General features: G+C 52.8%; 1 protein-coding gene across 1 annotated transcript in view; it reads right to left on the bottom strand.

The window, feature by feature from the left end:
• pnkp (polynucleotide kinase 3'-phosphatase) overlaps positions 1–22,277 on the bottom strand; it is a 77,907-nt gene that overhangs the window by 36,663 nt on the left and 18,967 nt on the right. The window contains exons 4-5 of the mRNA XM_085984382.1: positions 15,337–15,771; positions 12,625–12,704 (exon numbers count right to left, since the gene is read on the bottom strand). Of these exons, the coding sequence (XP_085840508.1) occupies positions 12,625–12,704; positions 15,337–15,771 (515 nt within the window). The remainder of the gene's footprint in view (positions 1–12,624; positions 12,705–15,336; positions 15,772–22,277) is intronic.

Genomic DNA, 22,277 nt, shown 5'->3' with positions numbered 1-22,277 from the left:
ATGCTGGGAGACAGTTTCCCCTGGCTGGGGAGTCTAGAACCAGGGGTCACAGTCTCAGAATAAGGGGTCGGCCATTTAGGACTGAGGTGAGGAGAAATTTCTTCACTCAGAGGGCGGTGAATCTTTGGAATTCTCTGCCCCAGAGGGCTGTGGAGGCTCAGTCGTTGAGTATATTCAAGACAGAGATCGATTAAAGGGTAAGTCATGGCAGGACAGCCCAGCCCCGTGATCTGCTCCCCCTGCGATATGTGGGAACTCAGGGACACTTCCTGTGTCCCTGACAACTACGTGTGCAGGAAGTGCATCCAGCTGCAGCTACTGAGACCGCATTGCGGCGCTGGAGCTGCAATTGGATACATACTGGCGCGTTCACGATGCTCAGGACATCGTGAATAGCACATTTACGGAGTTGGACACACCGCAGGTAGAGGTTGGACAGGAAGAAAGGGAACGGGTGACCAACAGGCAGAGTACTAGGCGCAGGCAGGTAGTGCAGGGGTCCCCTGTGGCCATCCCCCTCTCCAACAGATACACCACTTTGAGTACTGTTGGGGGGGATGGCTTATCAGAGGAAGGCAGCAGCAGCCAACTTCCTGGCACCAGGGGTGGCTCTGCTGCACAGGACGGGAGGAAAAAGAGGGGGAGAGCTATAGTAATAGGGGATTCAATTGTAAGGGGAATAGATAGGCGTTTCTGCGGCCGCAAACGAGACTCCATGATGGTGTGTTGCCTCCCTGGTGCAAGGGTCAAGGATGTCTCCGAGCGGCTGCAGAACATCTTGGAAGGGGAGGGTGAACAGCCAGTTGTTGTGGTGCATATAGGCACCAACGATATAGGTAAAAAGCGGGATGAGGTCCTAAAAGCGGAATATAGGGAGTTAGGAGGTAAATTAAAAAACAGGACCTCAAAGGTAGTAATCTCAGGATTGCTACCAGTGCCACGTGCTAGTCAGAGTAGAAATAGAAGGATACTTCAGATGAATACGTGGCTAGAGGAATGGTGCCAGGGGGAGAGATTCAAGTTCCTGGGACATTGGAACCGGTTCTGGGGGAGGTGGGACCAGTTCAAACCGGACGGTTTGCACCTGGGCAGGGCTGGAACCGACGTCCTAGGGGGAGTGTTTGCTAGTGCTGTGGGGGAGGGTTTAAACTAAAATGGCAGGGGGTTGGGAACCTGAGCAGGGAGACAGAGGAAAGGGAAACAAGGATAAAAGCAAAAGATAGGAAGGAGAAAAACAAAAGTGGCAGTCAGAGAAATCAACGGTTTAAATCAAACTTGGCCACAGTAAATAATAATTCTAATAGGTCTAAGAGCGTTAAAAAAACAAGCCTGAAGGCTTTGTGTCTTAATGCGAGGAGCATTTGTAATAAGGTGGATGAATTGGCTGCGCAAATAGGAGTAAACAAATACGATTTGGTTGGGATTACAGAAACGTGGCTCAAGGTTGGCCAAGACTGGGAACTCAACATCCAGGGGTATTCGATATTCAGGAAAGATAGGCAAAAAGGAAAGGGAGGTGGGGTAGCATTACTGGTTAAAGAAGGGATTAACACAATTGTAATGAAGGATATTAGCTCTGATGAGGTGGAATCTGTATGGGTAGAATTGAGAAATACTAAGGCGAAAAAAACGTTAGTGGGAGTGGTTTATAGACCTCCAAACAGTAAGGCGGAGGTTGGGGATGGCATTAAAAGGGAAATTAAAGAAGCGTGCAATAAGGGCACAGCAGTCATCATGGGTGACTTTAATCTACATATAGATTGGGCCAACCAAATTAGTAACAATACTGTGGAGGAGGAATTCCTGGAGTGTTTACGGGATGGTTTCCTGGACCAATATGTCGAGGAACCAACCAGAGATCAGGCCATCTTAGACTGGGTATTATGTAACGAGAAAGGATTAATTAGCAATCTTGTTGTGCGAGGCCCATTGGAGCGGAGTGATCATAATATGATCGAATTCTTCATTAAGATGGAGAATGAAGTAGTTGACTCGGAGACTAGGGTCCTGAATTTAAATAAAGGAGACTACGATGGTCTGAGGAGCGAGTTGGGTAGGATTGATTGGGGAATGGCACTCAAAGGGTTGACGGTGGATAGGCAATGGCAAACATTCAAAGACCGAATGGATGAGCTACAGAATTTGTTCATCCCAGTTTGGCATAAAAATAAAACAAAAAAGGTGACCCAACCGTGGCTAACAAGGGAAATTAGGGATAGCATAAGGTCCAAGGAGAGGGCATATAAATTGGCCAGAAAAAGCAATAATCCTGAGGATTGGGAGCAGTTTAGGATTCAACAAAGGAGGACAAAGGGATTAATTAAGAATGGGAAAATAGAATATGAGAGTAAGCTTGCAGGGAACATAAAAACTGACTGTAAAAGCTTTTATAGATATGTGAAGAGAAAAAGATTGGTGAAGTCAAGCGTAGGTCCCTTGCAGTCAGAATCCGGGGAATTTATAATGGGGAACAAAGAAATGTCAGACCAACTAAATATATATTTTGGTTCTGTCTTCACAAAGGAGGACACAAATAACCTCCCAGAGATGCCAGGGAACATAGGGTCTGATGAAAGGGTGGAATTGAAAGAAATCAGTATTTGTAGGGAAATGGTGTTAGGAAAATTGATGGGACTGAAGGCCGATAAATCCCCAGGGCCTGATAATCTACATCCCAGGGTACTTAAGGAAGTGGCCCTAGAAATAGTAGATGCATTGCTGGTCATCTTCCAGAACTCGATAGACTCTGGAACGGTACCCATGGATTGGAGGGTAGCTAATGTTACCCCACTATTCAAAAAAGGTGGTAGAGAAAAAGCGGGGAATTATAGACCGGTAAGCCTGACATCGGTAGTGGGGAAAATGCTAGAGTCCATTATAAAAGATGTAATAGCAGAGCACTTGGAAAGCAGTGACTGGATCGGACAAAGTCAACATGGATTTACAAAAGGTAAATCATGCTTGACTAATCTACTGGAATTTTTTGAGGATGTAACTGGTAAAATAGATAAGGGAGAACCAGTGGATGTGGTGTATTTGGACTTTCAGAAGGCTTTCGATAAGGTCCCGCATAAGAGATTAGCGTGCCAAATTAAGGCACATGGGATTGGGGGCAAGGTATTGACTTGGATAGAGAACTGGTTGGCAGACAGAAAGCAAAGAGTTGGAATAAACGGGTCGTTTTCCGAGTGGCAGGCAGTGACTAGTGGGGTACCGCAAGGATCAGTCCTAGGGCCCCAGCTGTTCACAATGTATATTAATGATCTGGACAAGGGAATTGGATGTAGTATCTCCAAATTTGCAGACGACACAAAGCTGGGTGGGAGGGTATGCTGTGAGGAGGATGTCGTGAAACTCCAGTACGATTTGGACAGGTTAGGTGATTGGGCAGAAACATGGCAATTGCACTATAATGTGGATAAATGTGAGGTTATCCACTTTGGTGGCAAAAACAGGAAGGCAGATTATTATTTGAATGGCAATAGATTGAGAGAAGGGGAAGTGCAAAGAGACCTGGGCGTCCTTGTGCACCAGTCGCTGAAGGTAAGCATGCAGGTGCAGCAGGCGGCTAAGAAGGCAAATGGTGTGTTGGCCTTCGTAGCAAGAGGGTTCGAGTACAAGAACAAGGATGTCTTGCTGCAGTTGTACAGGGCCTTGGTGAGACCACACCTTGAGTATTGTGTGCAGTTTTGGTCACCTTACCTGAGGAAGGACGTTCTTGCCATGGAGGGAGTGCAGCGAAGATTCACCAGGCTGATACCTGGGATGGCAGGAATGACGTACGAGGAGAGATTGTGTCGATTGGGCTTATACTCACTGGAGTTTAGAAGATTGAGGGGTGATCTCATCGAAACCTATAAAATTCTGTCAGGCCTGGACAGACTAGATGCAGGAAGGATGTTTCTGATGGCCGGGGAGTCCAGAACCAGGGGTCATAGTCCAAGGATAAGGGGTAAGCCATTTAGGACTGAAATGAGGAGGAATTTCTTCACCCAGAGTGGTGAACCTGTGGAATTCTCTGCCACAGAGGGCGGTGGAGGCCAGTTCATTAAGTATATTCAAGAAAGAGTTGGATATATTTCTTAAGGCTAAAGGGATCAAGGGATATGGGGAGAAAGCAGGGACAGGGTACTGAATTTGGATGATCAGCCATGATCTCATTGAATGGCGGAGCAGGCTCGAAGAGCCGAATGGCCTACTCCAGCTCCGATCTTCTATGTTTCTATGTAACAGATTTTTGGATATTAAGGGAATCAAGGGATATGGGGATCGGGCAGGAAAGGGGAGATGAGATCGCTGATCAGCCATGATCTTATTGAATGGCAGAGCAGGCTCGAGGGGATTGTAAATACAGAGGAGTCCTGCGACAAAATACAGGGAGACATTGATAAACCTGCAGGGCGGGCGTGTAATTGGCAAATGAATCTTTGGAATTCTCTACCCCAGGGGGCTGTGGAGGCTCAGTCGTTGAGTATATTCAAGACCGAAATCGATAGATTTTTGAATATTAAAGGAACCAAGGGACATCCAGCTCCCTCACACTGTCACTCAGTAACCCCTCACCCAGCACCGTGTTACTGACTGTATGTCTACTGATGTTAATCCAGCTCCCTCACACTGTCACTCAGTAACCTCTCCCCCAGCGCCCTGTGTTACTGTCTGTATCTCTACTGATGTTAATCCAGCTCCCTCACACTGTCACTCAGTAACCCCTCTCCCCAGCGCCCTGTGTTACTGACTGTATCTCTACGATGTTAATCCAGCTCCCTCACGCTGTCACTCAGTAACCCCTCCCCCAGCGCCATGTTACCGGCTGTATCTCTACTGATGTTAATCCAGCTCCCTCACACTGTCACTCAGTAACCCCTCCCCCAGCGCCCTGGGTTACTGACTGTCTCTCCGCTGATGTGAATCCAGCTCCCTCACACTGTCACTTAGTAACCCCTCCCCCAGCACCCTGTGTTACTGACTGTATCTCTATTGATGTTAATCCAGCTCCCTCACACTGTCACTCAGTAACCCCTCTCCCCAGCGCTGTTACTGATTGTGTCTCTACTGATGTTAATCCAGCTCCCGCACACTGTCACTCAGTAACCCCTCACCCCCAGCGCCCTGTGTTACTGACTGTATCTCTACTGATGTTAATCCAGCTCCCTCACACTGTCCCTCAGTAACCTTCTCCACCAGCACCCTGTGTTACTGACTGTATCTCTTCTGATGTTAATCCAGCTCCCTCACACTGTCACTCAGTAACCCCTCCCCCAGCGCCCTGTGTTACTGACTGTATCTCTACTGATGTTAATCCAGCTCCCGCACACTGTCACTCAGTAACCCCTCACCCCCAGCGCCCTGTGTTACTGACTGTATCTCTACTGATGTTAATCCAGCTCCCTCACACTGTCCCTCAGTAACCTTCTCCACCAGCACCCTGTGTTACTGACTGTATCTCTTCTGATGTTAATCCAGCTCCCTCACACTGTCACTCAGTAACCCCTCCCCCAGCGCCCTGTTACTGACTGTATCTCTACCGATGTTAATCCAGCTCCCTCACACTGTCCCTCAGTAACCCCTCCCCCCGCACCGTGTTACTGACTGTATCTCCACTGATGATAATCCAGCTCCCTCACACTGTCCCTCAGTAACCCCTCCCCCTAGCGCCGTGTTACTGATTGTGTCTCGACTAATGTTAATCCAGCTCCCGCACACTGTCACTCAGTAACCACTCCCCCAGCGCCCTGTGTTACTGACTGTATCTTGTAATGTATATACCTTTAAGTGGGGAACTATCTTTTACAGCTCATGTATACTGCAGTAACCACACCTGTATATAGCCCTGAGTAGTAATCTGTACAGATCAGTTCCACTGTGAGACACGTTGAGTAAACACCTGTTGTACCGTTCTCCGCAGTCTGTGTCTTATTATACACGGACGCAACATATCTCTACTGATGTTAATCCAGCTCCCTCACACTGTCCCTCAGTAACCTTCTCCACCAGCGCCCTGTATTACTGACTGTATCTCCACTGATGTTAATCCAGCTCTGTCACACTGTCTCTCAGTAACCCCTCACCCCCTTGCGCCGTGTTACTGACTGTATCTGTACTGATGTTAAACCAGCTTCCGCAATAACTCAGTAATCCCTCCCCACCCCAACACCGTGTTACTGACTGTATCTCTACTAATGTTAATCCAGCTCCCTCACACTGTCACTCAGTAACCCCTCCCCCAGCACCCTGTGTTACTGACGATAGCTCTACGGATGTTAATCTAGCTTCCTCACACTGTCACTCAGTAACCCCTCCCCCCAGCGCCCTGTGTTACTCACTGTATCTCTACTGATGTTAATCCAGCTCCCTCACACTGTCACTCAGTTACCCCTCCCCCCAGCGCCCTGTGTTACTCACTGTATCTCTACTGATGTTAATCCAGCTCCCTCACACAGTCACTCAGTAACCCCTCCCCCAGCGCCGTGTTACTGACTGTATCTCTACTGATGTTAATCCAGCTCCCTCACACTGTCACTCAGTAACACCATCCCCCGCGCCCTGTGTTACTGACTGTATCTCTACTGATGTTAATCCATCTCCCTCACACTGTCACTCAATAACACCTATCCCCAGCACCCTGCGTTACTGACTGTATCTCTACTGATGTTAACCCAGCTCCCTCACAGTCACTCAGTAACCCCTCTGCCCCCGCGCCGTGTTACTGACTGTATCTCTACTGATATTAATCCTGCGCCCTCGCATTGTCACTCAGTAACCCCTCCCCCAGCACCGTGTTACTAACTGTATCTCTATTGATGTTAATCCAGCTCCCTGACACTGTCATTCAGTAACCTCTCTCCCCCAGTGCCTTGTGTTACTAACTGTATCTCTATTGATGTTAATCCAGCTCCCTCACGCTGTCACTCAGTAACCCCTCTCCCCAGCGCTGTTACCGACTGTATCTTTACTGATGTTAATCCAGCTCCCTCACACTGTCCCTCAGTAACCCCTCCCCCAGTACCGTGTTACTGACCGTATCTCTACTGATGTTAATCCAGCTCCCTCACACTGTCACTCAGTAACCCCTCCCCCAGCACCCTGTGTTACTGACTGTATCTCTACTGATGTTAATCCATCTCCCTCACACTGTCACTCAATAACACCTATCCCCAGCACCCTGCGTTACTGACTGTATCTCTACTGATGTTAACCCAGCTCCCTCACAGTCACTCAGTAACCCCTCTGCCCCCGCGCCGTGTTACTGACTGTATCTCTACTGATATTAATCCAGCGCCCTCGCATTGTCACTCAGTAACCCCTCACCCCCAGCACCGTGTTACTAACTGTATCTCTATTGATGTTAATCCAGCTCCCTCACACTGTCATTCAGTAACCTCTCTCCCCCAGTGCCTTGTGTTACTGACTGTGTCTCTACTGATGTTAATCCAGCTCCCTCACACGGTCACTCAGTAACCCCTCACCCCTCAGCACCCTGTGTTACTGACTGTATCTCTACTGATGTTAATCCAGCTCCCTCAGTCACTCAGTAACCCCTCCCCCAGCACCCTGTGTTACTGACTGTATCTCCGCTGATGTTAATCCAGCTCCCTCACACTGTCACTCAGTAACACCTATCCCCAGCACGCTGTGTTACTGACTGTATCTCTACTGATGTTAATCCACCTCCGTCACACTGTCACTCATTAACCCCTCTACCCCAGCGCCGTGTTACTGACTGTATCTCTACTATGTTAATCCAGCTCCCTCACACAGTCACTCAGTAACCCCTCCCCCTAGCGCCGTGTTACTGATTGTGTTTCTACTGATGTTAATCCAGCTCCCGCACACTGTCACTCAGTAACCCCTCTCCCCCAGCACCCTGTGTTACTGACTGTATCTCTACTGATGTTAATCCAGCTCCCTCACACTGTCCCTCAGTAACCTTCTCCACCAGCACCGTGTTACTGACTGTATCTCTTCTGATGTTAATCCAGCTCCCTCACAGTCACTCAGTAACCCCTCTCCCCCAGCACCGTGTTACTGACTGTATCTCTACTGATGTTAATCCAGCTCCCTCACACTGTCCCTCAGTAACCTTCTCCACCAGCACCGTGTTACTGACTGTATCTCTTCTGATGTTAATCCAGCTCCCTCACAGTCACTCAGTAACCCCTCCCCCAGCATCCTGTCACTGACTGTATGTCTACTGATGTTAATCCAGCTCCCTCACACTGTCACTCAGTAACCCCTCTCCCCAGCGCCGTGTTACTGACTGCATCTCTACTGATGTTAATCCAGCTCCCTCACACTGTCACTCAGTAACCCCTCTCCCCAGCGCCGTGTTACTGACTGCATCTCTACTGATGTTAATCCAGCTCCCTCACCCTCACTCAGTAACCCCTCCCCCAGCACCCTGTGTTACTGACTGTATCTCTATTGATGTTAATCCAGCTCCCTCACACTGTCACTCAGTAACACCTCCCCCAGCGCCCTGTGTTACTGACTGTATCTCCACTGATGATAATCCAGCTCTCTCACACTGACACTCAGTAACCCCTCCCTCAGCACCCTGTGTTACTGACTGTATCTTGTAATGTATATACCTTTAAGTGGGGAACTATCTTTTACAGCTCATGTATACTGCAGTACCGGCAGTGACCACACCTGTATATAGCCCTGAGTAGTAATCTGTACAGATCAGTTCCACTGTGAGCCACGTTGAGTAAACACCTGTTGTACCGTTCTCCGCAGTCTGTGTCTTATTATACACGGACGCAACATATCTCTACTGATGTTAATCCAGCTCCCTCACACTGTCACTCAGTAACCCCTCTCCCCAGCGCCGTGTTACTGACTGTAGCTCTAATGATGTTAATCCAGCTCCCTCACGCTGTCCCTCAGTAACCTTCTCCACCAGCGCCCTGTATTACTGACTGTATCTCTACTGATGTTAATCCAGCTCGGTCACACTGTCTCTCAGTAACCCCTCACCCCCCGCGCCGTGTTACTGACTGTATCTGTACTGATGTTAAACCAGCTTCCGCAATAACTCAGTAATCCCTCCCCACCCCAACACCGTGTTACTGACTGTATCTCCCCTGATGTTAATCCAGCTCCCTCACAGTCACTCAGTAACCCCTCTCCCCAGCGCCTTGTGTTACTGACTGTATCTCTACTGATGTTAATCCAGCTCCCTCACACTGTCACTCAGTAACCCCTCCCCCAGCACCCTGTGTTACTGACTGTATCTCTACTGATGTTAATCCAGCTCCCTCACACTGTCACTCAGTAACCCCTCCCCCAACACCCTGTGTTACTGACTGTATCTCTACTGATGTTAATCCAGCTACCTCACACTGTCACTCAGTAACTCCTCCCCCAACACCCTGTGTTACTGACTGTATCTCTGCTGATGTTAATCCAGCTCCCTCACACTGTCACTCAGTAACCCCTCCCCCAGCACCCTGTGTTACTGACTGTATCTCTACTGATGTTAATCCAGCTCCCTCACAGTCACTCAGTAACCCCTCCCCCAGTGCCTTGTGTTACTGACTGTGTCTCTACTGATGTTAATCCAGCTCCCTCACACGGTCACTCAGTAACCCCTCACCCCTCAGCACCCTGTGTTACTGACTGTATCTCTACTGATGTTAATCCAGCTCCCTCACACTGTCACTCAGTAACCCCTCCCCAGCGCCCTGTGTTACTGACTGTATCTCTACTGATGTTAATCCAGCTCCCTTACACTGTCACTCAGTAACACCATCCCCCGCGCCGTGTTACTGACTGTAACTCTGCTGATGTTAATCCAGCTCCCTCACACAGTCACTCAGTAACCCCTCCCCCCAGCGCCCTGTGTTACTGACTGTATCTCTACTGATGTTAATCCAGCTCCCTCACACCGTCACTCAGTAACCCCTCTCCCAGCGCCCTGTGTCACTGACTGTATCTCTACTGATGTTAATCCAGCTCCCTCACACTGTCACTCAGTAACCCCTCTCCCCAGCGCCGTGTTACTGACTGTAGCTCTAATGATGTTAATCCAGCTCCCTCACGCTGTCCCTCAGTAACCTTCTCCACCAGCGCCCTGTGTTACTGACTGTATCTCCACTGATGTTAATCCAGCTCCCTCACACTGTCTCTCAGTAACCCCTCACCCCCCTGCGCCCTGTGTTACTGACTGTATCTCTACTGATGTTAAACCAGCTTCCGCAATAACTCAGTAATCCCTCCCCACCCCAACACCCTGTTACTGACTGTATCTCCCCTGATGTTAATCCAGCTCCCTCACACTGTCACTCAGTAACCCCTCCCCCAGCGCCCTGTGTTACTGACTGTATCTCTACTGATGTTAATCCACCTCCGTCGCACTGTCACTCAGTAACCCCTCCCCCAGCGCCCTGTGTTACTGACTGTATCTCTACTGATGTTAATCCACCTCCGTCACACTGTCACTCAGTAACCCCTCTCCCCAGCGCCTTGTGTTACTGACTGTATCTCTACTGATGTTAATCCATCTCCCTCACACTGTCACTCAATAACACCTATCCCCAGCACCCTGCGTTACTGACTGTATCTCTACTGATGTTAACCCAGCTCCCTCAGTCACTCAGTAACCCCTCTGCCCCCGCGCCGTGTTACTGACTGTATCTCTACTGATATTAATCCAGCGCCCTCGCATTGTCACTCAGTAACCCCTCACCCCCAGCACCGTGTTACTAACTGTATCTCTATTGATGTTAATCCAGCTCCCTCACACTGTCATTCAGTAACCTCTCTCCCCCAGTGCCTTGTGTTACTGACTGTGTCTCTACTGATGTTAATCCAGCTCCCTCACAGTCATTCAGTAACCCCTCCCCCAGCACCCTGTGTTACCGACTGTATCTCTACTGATGTTAATCCAGCTCCCTCACACTGTCACTCAGTAACTCCTCTCCCCCAGCGCCCTGTGTTACTGACTGTATCTCCACTGATGTTAATCCAGCTCCCTCACACTGTCACTCAGTAACTCCTCTCCCCCAGCACCGTGTTACTGACTGTATCTCTACTGATGTTAATCCAGCTCCCTCACACTGTCACTCAGTAACACCTATCCCCAGCACGCTGTGTTACTGACTGTATCTCTACTGATGTTAATCCAGCTCCCTCACACTGTCACTCAGTAACTCCTCTCCCCCAGCACCGTGTTACTGACTGTATCTGTACTGATGTTAATCCAGCTCCCTCACACTGTCACTCAGTAACCCCTCCCCCTAGCGCCGTGTTATTGATTGTGTTTCTACTGATGTTAATCCAGCTCCCTCACACTGTCACTCAGTAACCCCTCTCCCCCAGCGCCCTGTGTTACTGACTGTATCTCTACTGATGTTAAACCAGCTCCCTCACACTGTCACTCAGTAACCCCTCTCCCCCAGCGCCCTGTGTTACTGACTGTATCTCTACTGATGTTAAACCAGCTCCCTCACACTGTCACTCAGTAACTCCTCTCCCCCAGCGCCCTGTGTTACTGACTGTATCTCTACTGATGTTAATCCAGCTCCCTCACACTGTCCCTCAGTAACCTTCTCCACCAGCACCGTGTTACTGACTGTATCTCTTCTGATGTTAATCCAGCTCCCTCACAGTCACTCAGTAACCCCTCCCCCAGCACCCTGTGTTACTGACTGTATGTCTACTGATGTTAATCCAGCTCCCTCACACTGTCACTCAGTAACCCCTCTCCCCCAGCATCCTGTCACTGACTGTATGTCTACTGATGTTAATCCAGCTCCCTCACTGTCACTCAGTAACCCCTCTCCCCAGCGCCGTGTTACTGACTGCATCTCTACTGATGTTAATCCAGCTCCCTCACCCTCACTCAGTAACCCCTCCCCCAGCACCGTGTTACTGACTGTATCTCTATTGATGTTAATCCAGCTCTCTCACAGTGTCACTCAGTAACCCCTCCCCCAGCGCCCTGTGTTACTGACTGTATCTCCACTGATGATAATCCAGCTCTCTCACACTGACACTCAGTAACCCCTCCCCCAGCGCCCTGTGTTACTGACTGTATCTCTACTGATATTAATCCAGCGCCCTCGCATTGTCACTCAGTAACCCCTCACCCTCAGCACCCTGTTACTGACTGTATCTCTACTGATATTAATCCAGCGCCCTCACACTGTCACTCAGTAACCCCTCCCCCAGCACCGTGTTACTAACTGTATCTCTATTGATGTTAATCCAGCTCCCTGACACTGTCATTCAGTAACCTCTCTCCCCCAGTGCCTTGTGTTACTAACTGTATCTCTATTGATGTTAATCCAGCTCCCTCACGCTGTCACTCAGTAACCCCTCTCCCCCAGCGCTGTTACCGACTGTATCTTTACTGATGTTAATCCAGCTCCCTCACACTGTCTCTCAGTAACCCCTCCCCCAGTACCCTGTGTTACTGACCGTATCTCTACTGATGTTAATCCAGCTCCCTCACACTGTCACTCAGTAACCCCTCACCCCTCAGCACCCTATGTTACTGACTGTATCTCTACTGATGTTAATCCAGCTCCCTCACACTGTCCCTCAGTAACTCCTCTCCCCCAGCGCCCTGTGTTACTGACTGTATCTCTACTGATGTTAATCCAGCTCCCTCTGTCTCACCTCCAATCATCTGGTCCTGTCGGGAAGACTTTCCCTGATTTTGTGGTGATAATGGTGCCATCAATATCGAACGCAGCGAACTAAACAAAGGAAATAAATGGTAAACACCTTCAAAGAGCACCAGTCACAATTATATTCCAGCCTGTAACTCACTCCCGGGTATCTGTTATTCTATATATAAACCCCCCGAACCCCTCGATTAGATTCCAGCCTGTAACTCACTCCCGGGTATCTGTTATTTCTATATATAAACCCCCCGAACCCCTCGATTAGATTCCAGCCTGTAACTCACTCCTGGGTATCTGTTATTCAATATATAAACCCCCGAACCCCTCGATTAGGTTCCAGTCTGTAACTCACTCCTGGGTATCTGTTATTCTATATATAAACTCCCCGAACCCCCCGATTAGATTCCAGCCTGTAACTCACTCCCGGGTATGTGTTATTCTATATATAAACCCCCCCAAACCCCTCGATTAGATTCCAGCCTGTAACTCTCTCCCGGGTATCTGTTATTCTATATATAAACCCCCCGAACCCCTCGATTAGATTCCAGCCTGTAACTCACTCCTGGGTATCTGTTATTCGATATATAAACCCCCCCAAACCCCTCGATTAGATTCCAGTCTGTAACTCTCTCCCGGGTATCTGTTATTATTCTATATATAAACCCCCCGAACCCCTCGATTAGATTCCAGTCTGTAACTCTCTCCCGGGTATCTGTAATTCTATATATAAACCCCTCAAACCCCTCGATTAGATTCCAGTCTGTAACTCACTCCCGGGTATCTGTTATTCTATATAAAAACTCCCCGAACCCCTGGATTAGATTCCAGCCTGTAACTCACTCCCGGGTATCTGTTATTCTTTATATAAACCCCCCGAACCTCTCGATTAGATTCCAGCCTGTAACTCACTCCAGATATCTGTTATTCTATATATAAACCCCCCGAACCTCTCGATTAGATTCCAGCCTGTAACTCACTGCCAGCTATCTGTTATTCTATATATAAACCCCCCGAACACCTCGATTAGATTCCAGTCTGTAACTCACTGCAGATATCTGTTATTCTATATATAAACCCCCCGAACCTCTCGATTAGATTCCAGCCTGTAACTCACTCCCGGGTATCTGTTATTCTATATATAAACCCCCCGAACACCTCGATTAGATTCCAGCCTGTAACTCACTCCCGGGTATCTGTTATTCTATACATAAACCCCCCGAACCCCTCGATTAGATTCCAGCCTGTAACTCACTCCTGGGTATCTGTTATTCTATATCTAAACCCCCCGAACCCCTCGATTAGATTCCAGTCTGCAACTCACTCCCGGGTATCTGTTATTCTATATATAAACCCCCCGAACACCTCGATTAGATTCCAGCCTGTAACTCACTTCCGGGTATCTGTTATTCTATATATAATCCCCCCGAACCCCTCGATTAGATTCCAGCCTGTAACTCTCTCCCGGGTATCTGTTATTCCATATATAAACCCCCCGAACCCCTCAATTAGATTCCAGTCTGTAACTCACTTCCGGGTATCTGTTATTCCATATATAAACCCCCCGAACCCCTCAATTAGATTCCAGCCTGTAACTCACTCCTGGGTATCTGTTATTCTTTATATAAACCCCCCGAACCCCTCGGTTATATTCTAGCCTGTAACTCACTCCCGGGTATCTGTTATTCTTTATATAAACCCCCCGAACCCCTCGATTAGATTCCAGCCTGTAACTCACTCCCGGGTATCTGTTATTCTTTATATAAACCCCCCGAACCCCTCGGTTATATTCTAGCCTGTAACTCACTCCCGGGTATCTGTTATTCTTTATATAAACCCCCCCGAACCCCCCGATTATATTCTAGCCTGTAACTCACTCCCGATATCTGTTATTCTATACATAAACCCCCGAACCTCTCGATTAGATTCCAGCCTGTAACTCACTCTCCCGGGTATCTGTTATTCCACATGTAAACCCCCGAACCCCTCGGTTAGATTCCAGCCTGTAACTCTCTCCTGGGTATCTGTTATTCTATATTTCAACCCCCCGAACCCCTCGATTAGATTCCAGCCTGTAACTCACTCCCGGTATCTGTTATTCTATATATAAACCCCCCGAACCCTTCGATTAGATTCCAGTCTGTAACTCACTCCCGGGTATCTGTTATTCTATATATAAACCCCCCGAACCCTTCGATTAGATTCCAGTCTGTAACTCACTCCCGGGTATCTGTTATTCTATATATAAACCCCCCGAACCCCTCGGTTAGATTCCAGCCTGTAACTCTCTCCTGGGTATCTGTTATTCTATATATAAACCCCCCGAACCCCTCGGTTAGATTCCAGCCTGTAACTCTCTCCCGGGTATCTGTTATTCTATATATAAACCCCCCGAACCCTTCGATTAGATTCCAGTCTGTAACTCTCTCCCGGGTATCTGTTATTCTGTATATAAACCCCCCGAACCCCTCGATTAGATTCCAGCCTGTAACTCTCTCCCGGGTATTTGTTATTCTATATATAAACCCCCCCGAACACCTCAATTAGATTCCAACTTGTAACTCTCTCCCGGGTATCTGTTATTCTGTATATAAACCCCCCGAACCCCTCGATTAGATTCCAGTCTGTAACTCTCTCCCGGGTATCTGTTATTCTATATATAAACCCCCCGAACCCCTCGATTATATTGCGACCGTCGGCCCTTCACCTTTGACCTGGCCCGTACGCCCCTCTTGGTGAACACCAGCAGCTTGGTCTCTTCTGTCCAGTTGTCCTGGGGCCAGGGTTGACCTGCGCCCTCCGGGGTCGGACCGCCTCCGGCCTCCGCCTCGTCTCCTGAGCCGCCCCCTCCGTGGCCGGGATTCTCCGCCCGTGGCCTCTTCCTCGCAGGTTCCGGGGGGTCTTCGAGCTCCCCCGGGGGTCTCTTCCGCTCCTCCGCCTGTGGGCTTGCAGCCGGGACGAGGTTGGCCCCGTGCGGGGGACCTTTCACCCCCAACAGGTGGCCGCTGGGGTCGACGGGCCTGAAGCGCACGGCGTGAGGGTAAAGGCCGTTGACCACGTAGAGCGTCTCCCCCTCCCGCAGAGTGGCCTCCAGGCCCGGCTTCAGACACCGGTCCCCGACCGAGCTCGGGTTCATTCCCAGCTGCAACAGGAGGAGAATAGTGAGAGAAGTGGGGGGGGGGGGGAAGGGTAGAGAGTGGGGAGGAGGGAGAGAACGGAAAACAGCTCCTGCAGCTCTGTCGAAGCCTGGGTCTGTACATTGTCAATGGTAGGTTCATGGGAGACCTCCTAGGAAGATCGACCTATTGCTCACCTCTTGGCTGCAGCACCGTAGACTATATGATTACGGATTTGGACCCATCCTCTTTCAGAGCATTCACAGTCAAACCACAAACAACACTGTCAGACCACAGTCAAATTACTATGTATCTTAAAAAGACAGAAACAACCAACACAGAAACACAACCCAGTAAACTGTACAACACCAAAAAATCGTACAGATGGGCCAAAAACAGCACAGAAAAATACCAGAAAGCAATTAGCAATGAATCAACGCAAGCTCTCTTGGGCACCTTTCTGGATAACATATACACTCACAATAAAGAAGGCGTAAACCGGGCAGTGAATAACCTAAACAATATTATTGATAATTTGGCAACAAGGTCAAACTTGAAAGCTCGCAAGAACAAACCCAAAACAAAATACTATGAAAAATGGTTTGACCCAGATTGCCATTACATGAGGAAAAAACTTAGAAAAATATCAAACCAAAAACACAGACATCCAGAAAACGAGGAATTACGCCTTACTTATTGTCAGACACTAACACAATACAAAAACACACTCAGAACCAAAAAAGAGCAGTATATTAAGAATACACTCAGCTCCATTGAGGAATCCATTGATTCCAATTGTTTCTGGGACAACTGGAATACATTACACAAAAAACAACACGACGAATTGGCCATTCAAAATGGAGACACATGGGAAAACCACTTTGAAAAATTATACCAGAAAAACACACTAAGGCCAGAGCAACACCAAATATGCAAAAAACTGGAAAAGCTCGAAATGGCCATAAAAGATAACCAAAACCCGCTAGACTCCATAATAACAGAAAAATAACTATTTGAAAAACTCAAGGACCTGCGACCAGGAAAAGCTTGCGGTGCAGACGGCATACTAAGTGAGATGATTAAACACACAGACGATAAAATGAAACTGGCTATCCTAAAACTCTTCAACTTGGTTCTGAGTGTCGGTTACTTCCCCGATATCTGGAACAAAGGACTCATAACGCCCATATACAAAAGTGGGGACAAAGTCGACCCAAATAACTATCGAGGCATCTGTGTAAACAGTAACCTGGGGAAGGTATTCTGTAGTATCATAAACAAAAGACTTATAAACTTCCCTGAGGAGCACAATGTCTTGAGTAAAAGCCAAATTGGATTCCTGCCAAACTATAGAACATCAGATCATATCTTCACCATACAGACCCTAATTGACAAACACGTTCATCAAAACAAAAGCAAAATCTACGCATGCTTTATAGATTTCCAGAAGGCTTTCGATTCCATCTGGCACGACGGTTTATTCCTGAAACTTATCGAAAGCGGGGTAGGGGGAAAAACATATGATGTAATTAAATCAATGTATACAAACAACAAATGTGCAGTTAAAATTGGAGACAAACAAACAAAATACTTCCCACAGGGGCGTGGTGTGACGCAGGGCTCGCCCATCTCACCGACACTCTAATATTTACATAAATGAATTGGCAAAACTACATGAACAATCTACAGCACCCGGCCTCACCCTATATGAATCCAAGGTTAAATTCCTCCTCTATGCAGCTGACCTGGTTCTGCTGTCACCAACTAAGGAGGGTCTACAGCAGAACCTGGATCTGCTGGAGTCGTTCTGCCAGACCTGGGCCCTGACAATAAATCCCCAAAAAACCAAAGTCCTTGTGTTCCAGCAAAGATCCAGACATCAGGGACCCAAAATAAATTTCACACTAGGAACAACCAAAATTGAACAAACCACTAACTACACATACTTCGGCTTAAAAATCAGTTCTACGGGAAATTTTCATCTGGCTGTGAATGAACTGAAAGAGAAAGCAAGAAGGGCTTTCTATGCCATTAAAAAATCAATCCAAATAGAAATCCCAATTAGCATTTGGCTCAAAATTTTCAAATCAGTAATTGAACCAATTGCACTCTTATGGTAGTGAGGTGTGGGGACCGCTAACACAACAAGAATTTGCAAAATGGGACAAACACCCAATTGAGATCCTACATGCAGAATTCTGTAAAAGTATCCTCCGGACTCAAAGGAAAACCGTAAACAATGCATGCAGGGCAGAACTAGGCCAATATCCATTAATAATCACTATCCAAAAAAGAGCCACCAAATTTTGGAAACACCTAGAAATGAGCAACCCCCAATGCTATCATTACAAAGCCCTGAAATGCCAAGAGAGGACCATAAAGAAGAATACCCTCAGTCAACTAGTCCTGGGACTCAATGAAGTAACTACTAACAGTACTAACAATAACCAGCCCCAGGACAGTGACAGCGTAACACAAAGAATTCGACCCAACACAATCGTCGCTAAGCAAAAGGAAAAATATGTCATATTGGGCAGAAACAACAAAAACCCAAAGCAAACTCAATTGCTACTTGCCCCTAAACAGACAATACAACATGGCTGATTACCTGACCAGGGTAAAGGATAGCAAAATGAGAAAAACCTTGACAATGTACAGACTCAGTGAACATAGCCTGGCGATCGAAAAAGGTAGACACAGGCAGACCCGGCTACCAAGAGAGGACAGGATATGCTCTCACTGCAGTCAGGGAGTGGTGGAGGCAGAGATGCACTTCCTCACAGCTTGTAGAAAATATCAGGGCATCAGGGAGAATTTCTACCCAAAATTCACAAAAATATGCCTGGAATTCAGAAATTTGAATGGCGACCAAAAACTCCCATACCTACTAGAGGAAGAGAGAAATTATGTAACCTTAGCGGCACACTATGTTACAGCTTGCCATAAACAGATGGACAACCACTAAATATAAGAAAAGAGTATATACAAATTATATGAATGTATATTTATACACTCAGGGATATATCTGTTTATACACTGTATGGATAGATCTGTGTTTATGCGTTCAACCATGAATGTTTTTCGATGCTTTGGCAACATAAGATGTACCTTGTCATGCCAATAAAGCGATTTGAATTGAATTGAGAGGGGCGGCGGGGGGTAAGAGGGGCGGCGGGGGGGGAAGAGGGGCGGCGGGGGGGAAGAGGGGCGGCGGCGGGGGGAAGAGGGGCGGCGGCGGGGGGGAAGAGGGGCGGCGGCGGGGGGGAAGAGGGGCGGCGGCGGGGGGGAAGAGGGGCGGCGGCGGGGGGAAGAGGGGCGGCGGCGGGGGGGAAGAGGGCGGCGGCGGGGGGAAGAGGGGCGGCGGCGGGGGGGAAGAGGGGCGGCGGCGGGGGGGAAGAGGGGCGGCGGCGGGGGGGGAAGAGGGGCGGCGGCGGGGGGGAAGAGGGGCGGCGGCGGGGGGGAAGAGGGGCGGCGGCGGGGGGGAAGAGGGGCGGCGGCGGGGGGGAAGAGGGGCGGCGGCGGGGGGGAAGAGGGGCGGCGGCGGGGGGGAAGAGGGGCGGCGGCGGGGGGGAAGAGGGGCGGCGGCGGGGGGGAAGAGGGGCGGCGGCGGGGGGGAAGAGGGGCGGCGGCGGGGGGGAAGAGGGGCGGCGGCGGGGGGGAAGAGGGGCGGCGGCGGGGGGGAAGAGGGGCGGCGGCGGGGGGGAAGAGGGGCGGCGGCGGGGGGGAAGAGGGGCGGCGGCGGGGGGGAAGAGGGGCGGCGGCGGGGGGGAAGAGGGGCGGCGGCGGCGGGGGGGAAGAGGGGCGGCGGCGGGGGGGAAGAGGGGCGGCGGCGGGGGGGAAGAGGGGCGGCGGCGGGGGGGAAGAGGGGCGGCGGCGGGGGGGAAGGGGCGGCGGCGGGGGGGAAGAGGGGGCGGCGCGGGGAAGAGGGGCGGCGGGGGGGAAGAGGGGCGGCGGGGGGGAAGAGGGGCGGCGGGGGGGAAGAGGGGCGGCGGGGGGGAAGAGGGGCGGCGGGGGGGAAGAGGGGCGGCGGGGGGGAAGAGGGGCGGCGGGGGGAAGAGGGGCGGCGGGGGGGAAGAGGGGCGGCGGGGGGGAAGAGGGGCGGCGGGGGGGAAGAGGGGCGGCGGGGGGAAGAGGGGCGGCGGGGGGGAAGAGGGGCGGCGGGGGGGAAGAGGGGCGGCGGGGGGGAAGAGGGGCGGCGGGGGGGAAGAGGGGCGGCGGGGGGGAAGAGGGGCGGCGGGGGGGGAAGAGGGGCGGCGGGGGGGAAGAGGGGCGGCGGGGGGGAAGAGGGGCGGCGGGGGGGAAGAGGGGCGGCGGGGGGGAAGAGGGGCGGCGGGGGGGAAGAGGGGCGCGGGGGGGAAGAGGGGCGGCGGGGGGGAAGAGGGGCGGCGGGGGGGAAGAGGGGCGGCGGGGGGGAAGAGGGGCGGCGGGGGGGAAGAGGGGCGGCGGGGGGGAAGAGGGGCGGCGGGGGGGAAGAGGGGCGGCGGGGGGGAAGAGGGGCGGCGGGGGGGAAGAGGGGCGGCGGGGGGAAGAGGGGCGGCGGGGGGGAAGAGGGGCGGCGGGGGGGAAGAGGGGCGGCGGGGGGGAAGAGGGGCGGCGGGGGGAAGAGGGGCGGCGGGGGGGAAGAGGGGCGGCGGGGGGGAAGAGGGGCGGCGGGGGGAAGAGGGGCGGCGGGGGGGAAGAGGGGCGGCGGGGGGGGAAGAGGGGCGGCGGGGGGGAAGAGGGGCGGCGGGGGGGAAGAGGGGCGGCGGGGGGAAGAGGGGCGGCGGGGGGGAAGAGGGGCGGCGGGGGGGAAGAGGGGCGGCGGGGGGGAAGAGGGGCGGCGGGGGGGAAGAGGGGCGGCGGGGGGGAAGAGGGGCGGCGGGGGGGAAGAGGGGCGGCGGGGGGAAGAGGGGCGGCGGGGGGAAGAGGGGCGGCGGGGGGAAGAGGGGCGGCGGGGGGGAAGAGGGGCGGCGGGGGGAAGAGGGGCGGCGGGGGGAAGAGGGGCGGCGGGGGGGAAGAGGGGCGGCGGGGGGAAGAGGGGCGGCGGGGGGGAAGAGGGGCGGCGGGGGGGAAGAGGGGCGGCGGGGGGGAAGAGGGGCGGCGGGGGGGAAGAGGGGCGGCGGGGGGGAAGAGGGGCGGCGGGGGGGAAGAGGGGCGGCGGGGGGGAAGAGGGGCGGCGGGGGGGAAGAGGGGCGGCGGGGGGGGAAGAGGGGCGGCGGGGGGGAAGAGGGGGCGGCGGGGGGGAAGAGGGGCGGCGGGGGGGAAGAGGGGCGGCGGGGGGGAAGAGGGGCGGCGGGGGGGAAGAGGGGCGGCGGGGGGGAAGAGGGGCGGCGGGGGGGAAGAGGGCGGCGGGGGGGAAGAGGGGCGGCGGGGGGGAAGAGGGGCGGCGGGGGGGAAGAGGGGCGGCGGGGGGAAGAGGGGCGGCGGGGGGGAAGAGGGGCGGCGGGGGGGAAGAGGGGCGGCGGGGGGGAAGAGGGGCGGCGGGGGGAAGAGGGGCGGCGGGGGGGAAGAGGGGCGGCGGGGGGAAGAGGGGCGGCGGGGGGAAGAGGGGCGGCGGGGGGGAAGAGGGGCGGCGGGGGGGAAGAGGGGCGCGGGGGGGAAGAGGGGCGGCGGGGGGAAGAGGGGCGGCGGGGGGGAAGAGGGGGCGCGGGGGGAAGAGGGGCGGCGGGGGGGAAGAGGGGCGGCGGGGGGGAAGAGGGGCGGCGGGGGGGAAGAGGGGCGGCGGGGGGGAAGAGGGGCGGCGGGGGGAAGAGGGCGGCGGGGGGAAGAGGGGCGGCGGGGGGGAAGAGGGGCGGCGGGGGGGAAGAGGGGCGGCGGGGGGGAAGAGGGGCGGCGGGGGGGAAGAGGGGCGCGGGGGGGAAGAGGGGCGGCGGGGGGGAAGAGGGGCGGCGGGGGGAAGAGGGGCGGCGGGGGGAAGAGGGGCGCGCGGCGGAGAGGGGCGGCGGGGGGAGAGGGGCGGCGGGGAGAGAGAGAGGAGGAGGGGGGAGAGAGAGGAGGAGGGGGAGAGAGAGAGAGAGGGAGGAGGGGGAGAGAGAGAGAGAGTGAGGAGGGGGAGGGAGAGAAGGGAAGAGGGGGAGGAGAGAGGGGGAGAGGGGAGAGGGGGAGAGGGGGGGAGGGGGGGAGGGGGGAGGGGGAGAGGGGGGAGGGGGAGAGGGGGGAGGGGGGGAGGGGAGAGGGGGGAGGGGGGAGGGGGGAGGGGGGAGGGGGAGAGGGGGAGAGGGGGGGAGGGGGGGAGAGAGGGGGAGAGGGGGAGGGGGGGAGGGGGGGAGAGAGGGGGAGAGAGGGGGAGAGAGGGGGAGAGGGAGAGAGGCAAAGAGGCGGAGAGGGGGAGGGAGAGAGGGGCCGGGGGGAGAGGCGCTGTTGGGAAGGATTTAAACTAGTTTGTCAGGGGGCTGGGAACCTAAGTGTGGGCCCAGAACGGAGAGAAACAAAGCTGGAAGTGCAAGTTAGAAAAGCAGTCAGCAAAACTAGTAGGGAGCAGAAACAAAGGCCAACAGTAAAGAGGGTCAAAGTGCAGAAAAATATTAAACAGACAAAGTTGAAGGCACTTTAT

The sequence above is a fragment of the Somniosus microcephalus genome, chromosome 4 (genome assembly GCF_052327205.1).
Source record: "Somniosus microcephalus isolate GS21.2 chromosome 4, FLI_Smic_1.0, whole genome shotgun sequence".
NCBI lineage: Eukaryota > Metazoa > Chordata > Chondrichthyes > Squaliformes > Somniosidae > Somniosus > Somniosus microcephalus.
This window is presented reverse-complemented; position numbering and strand designations above follow the sequence as displayed.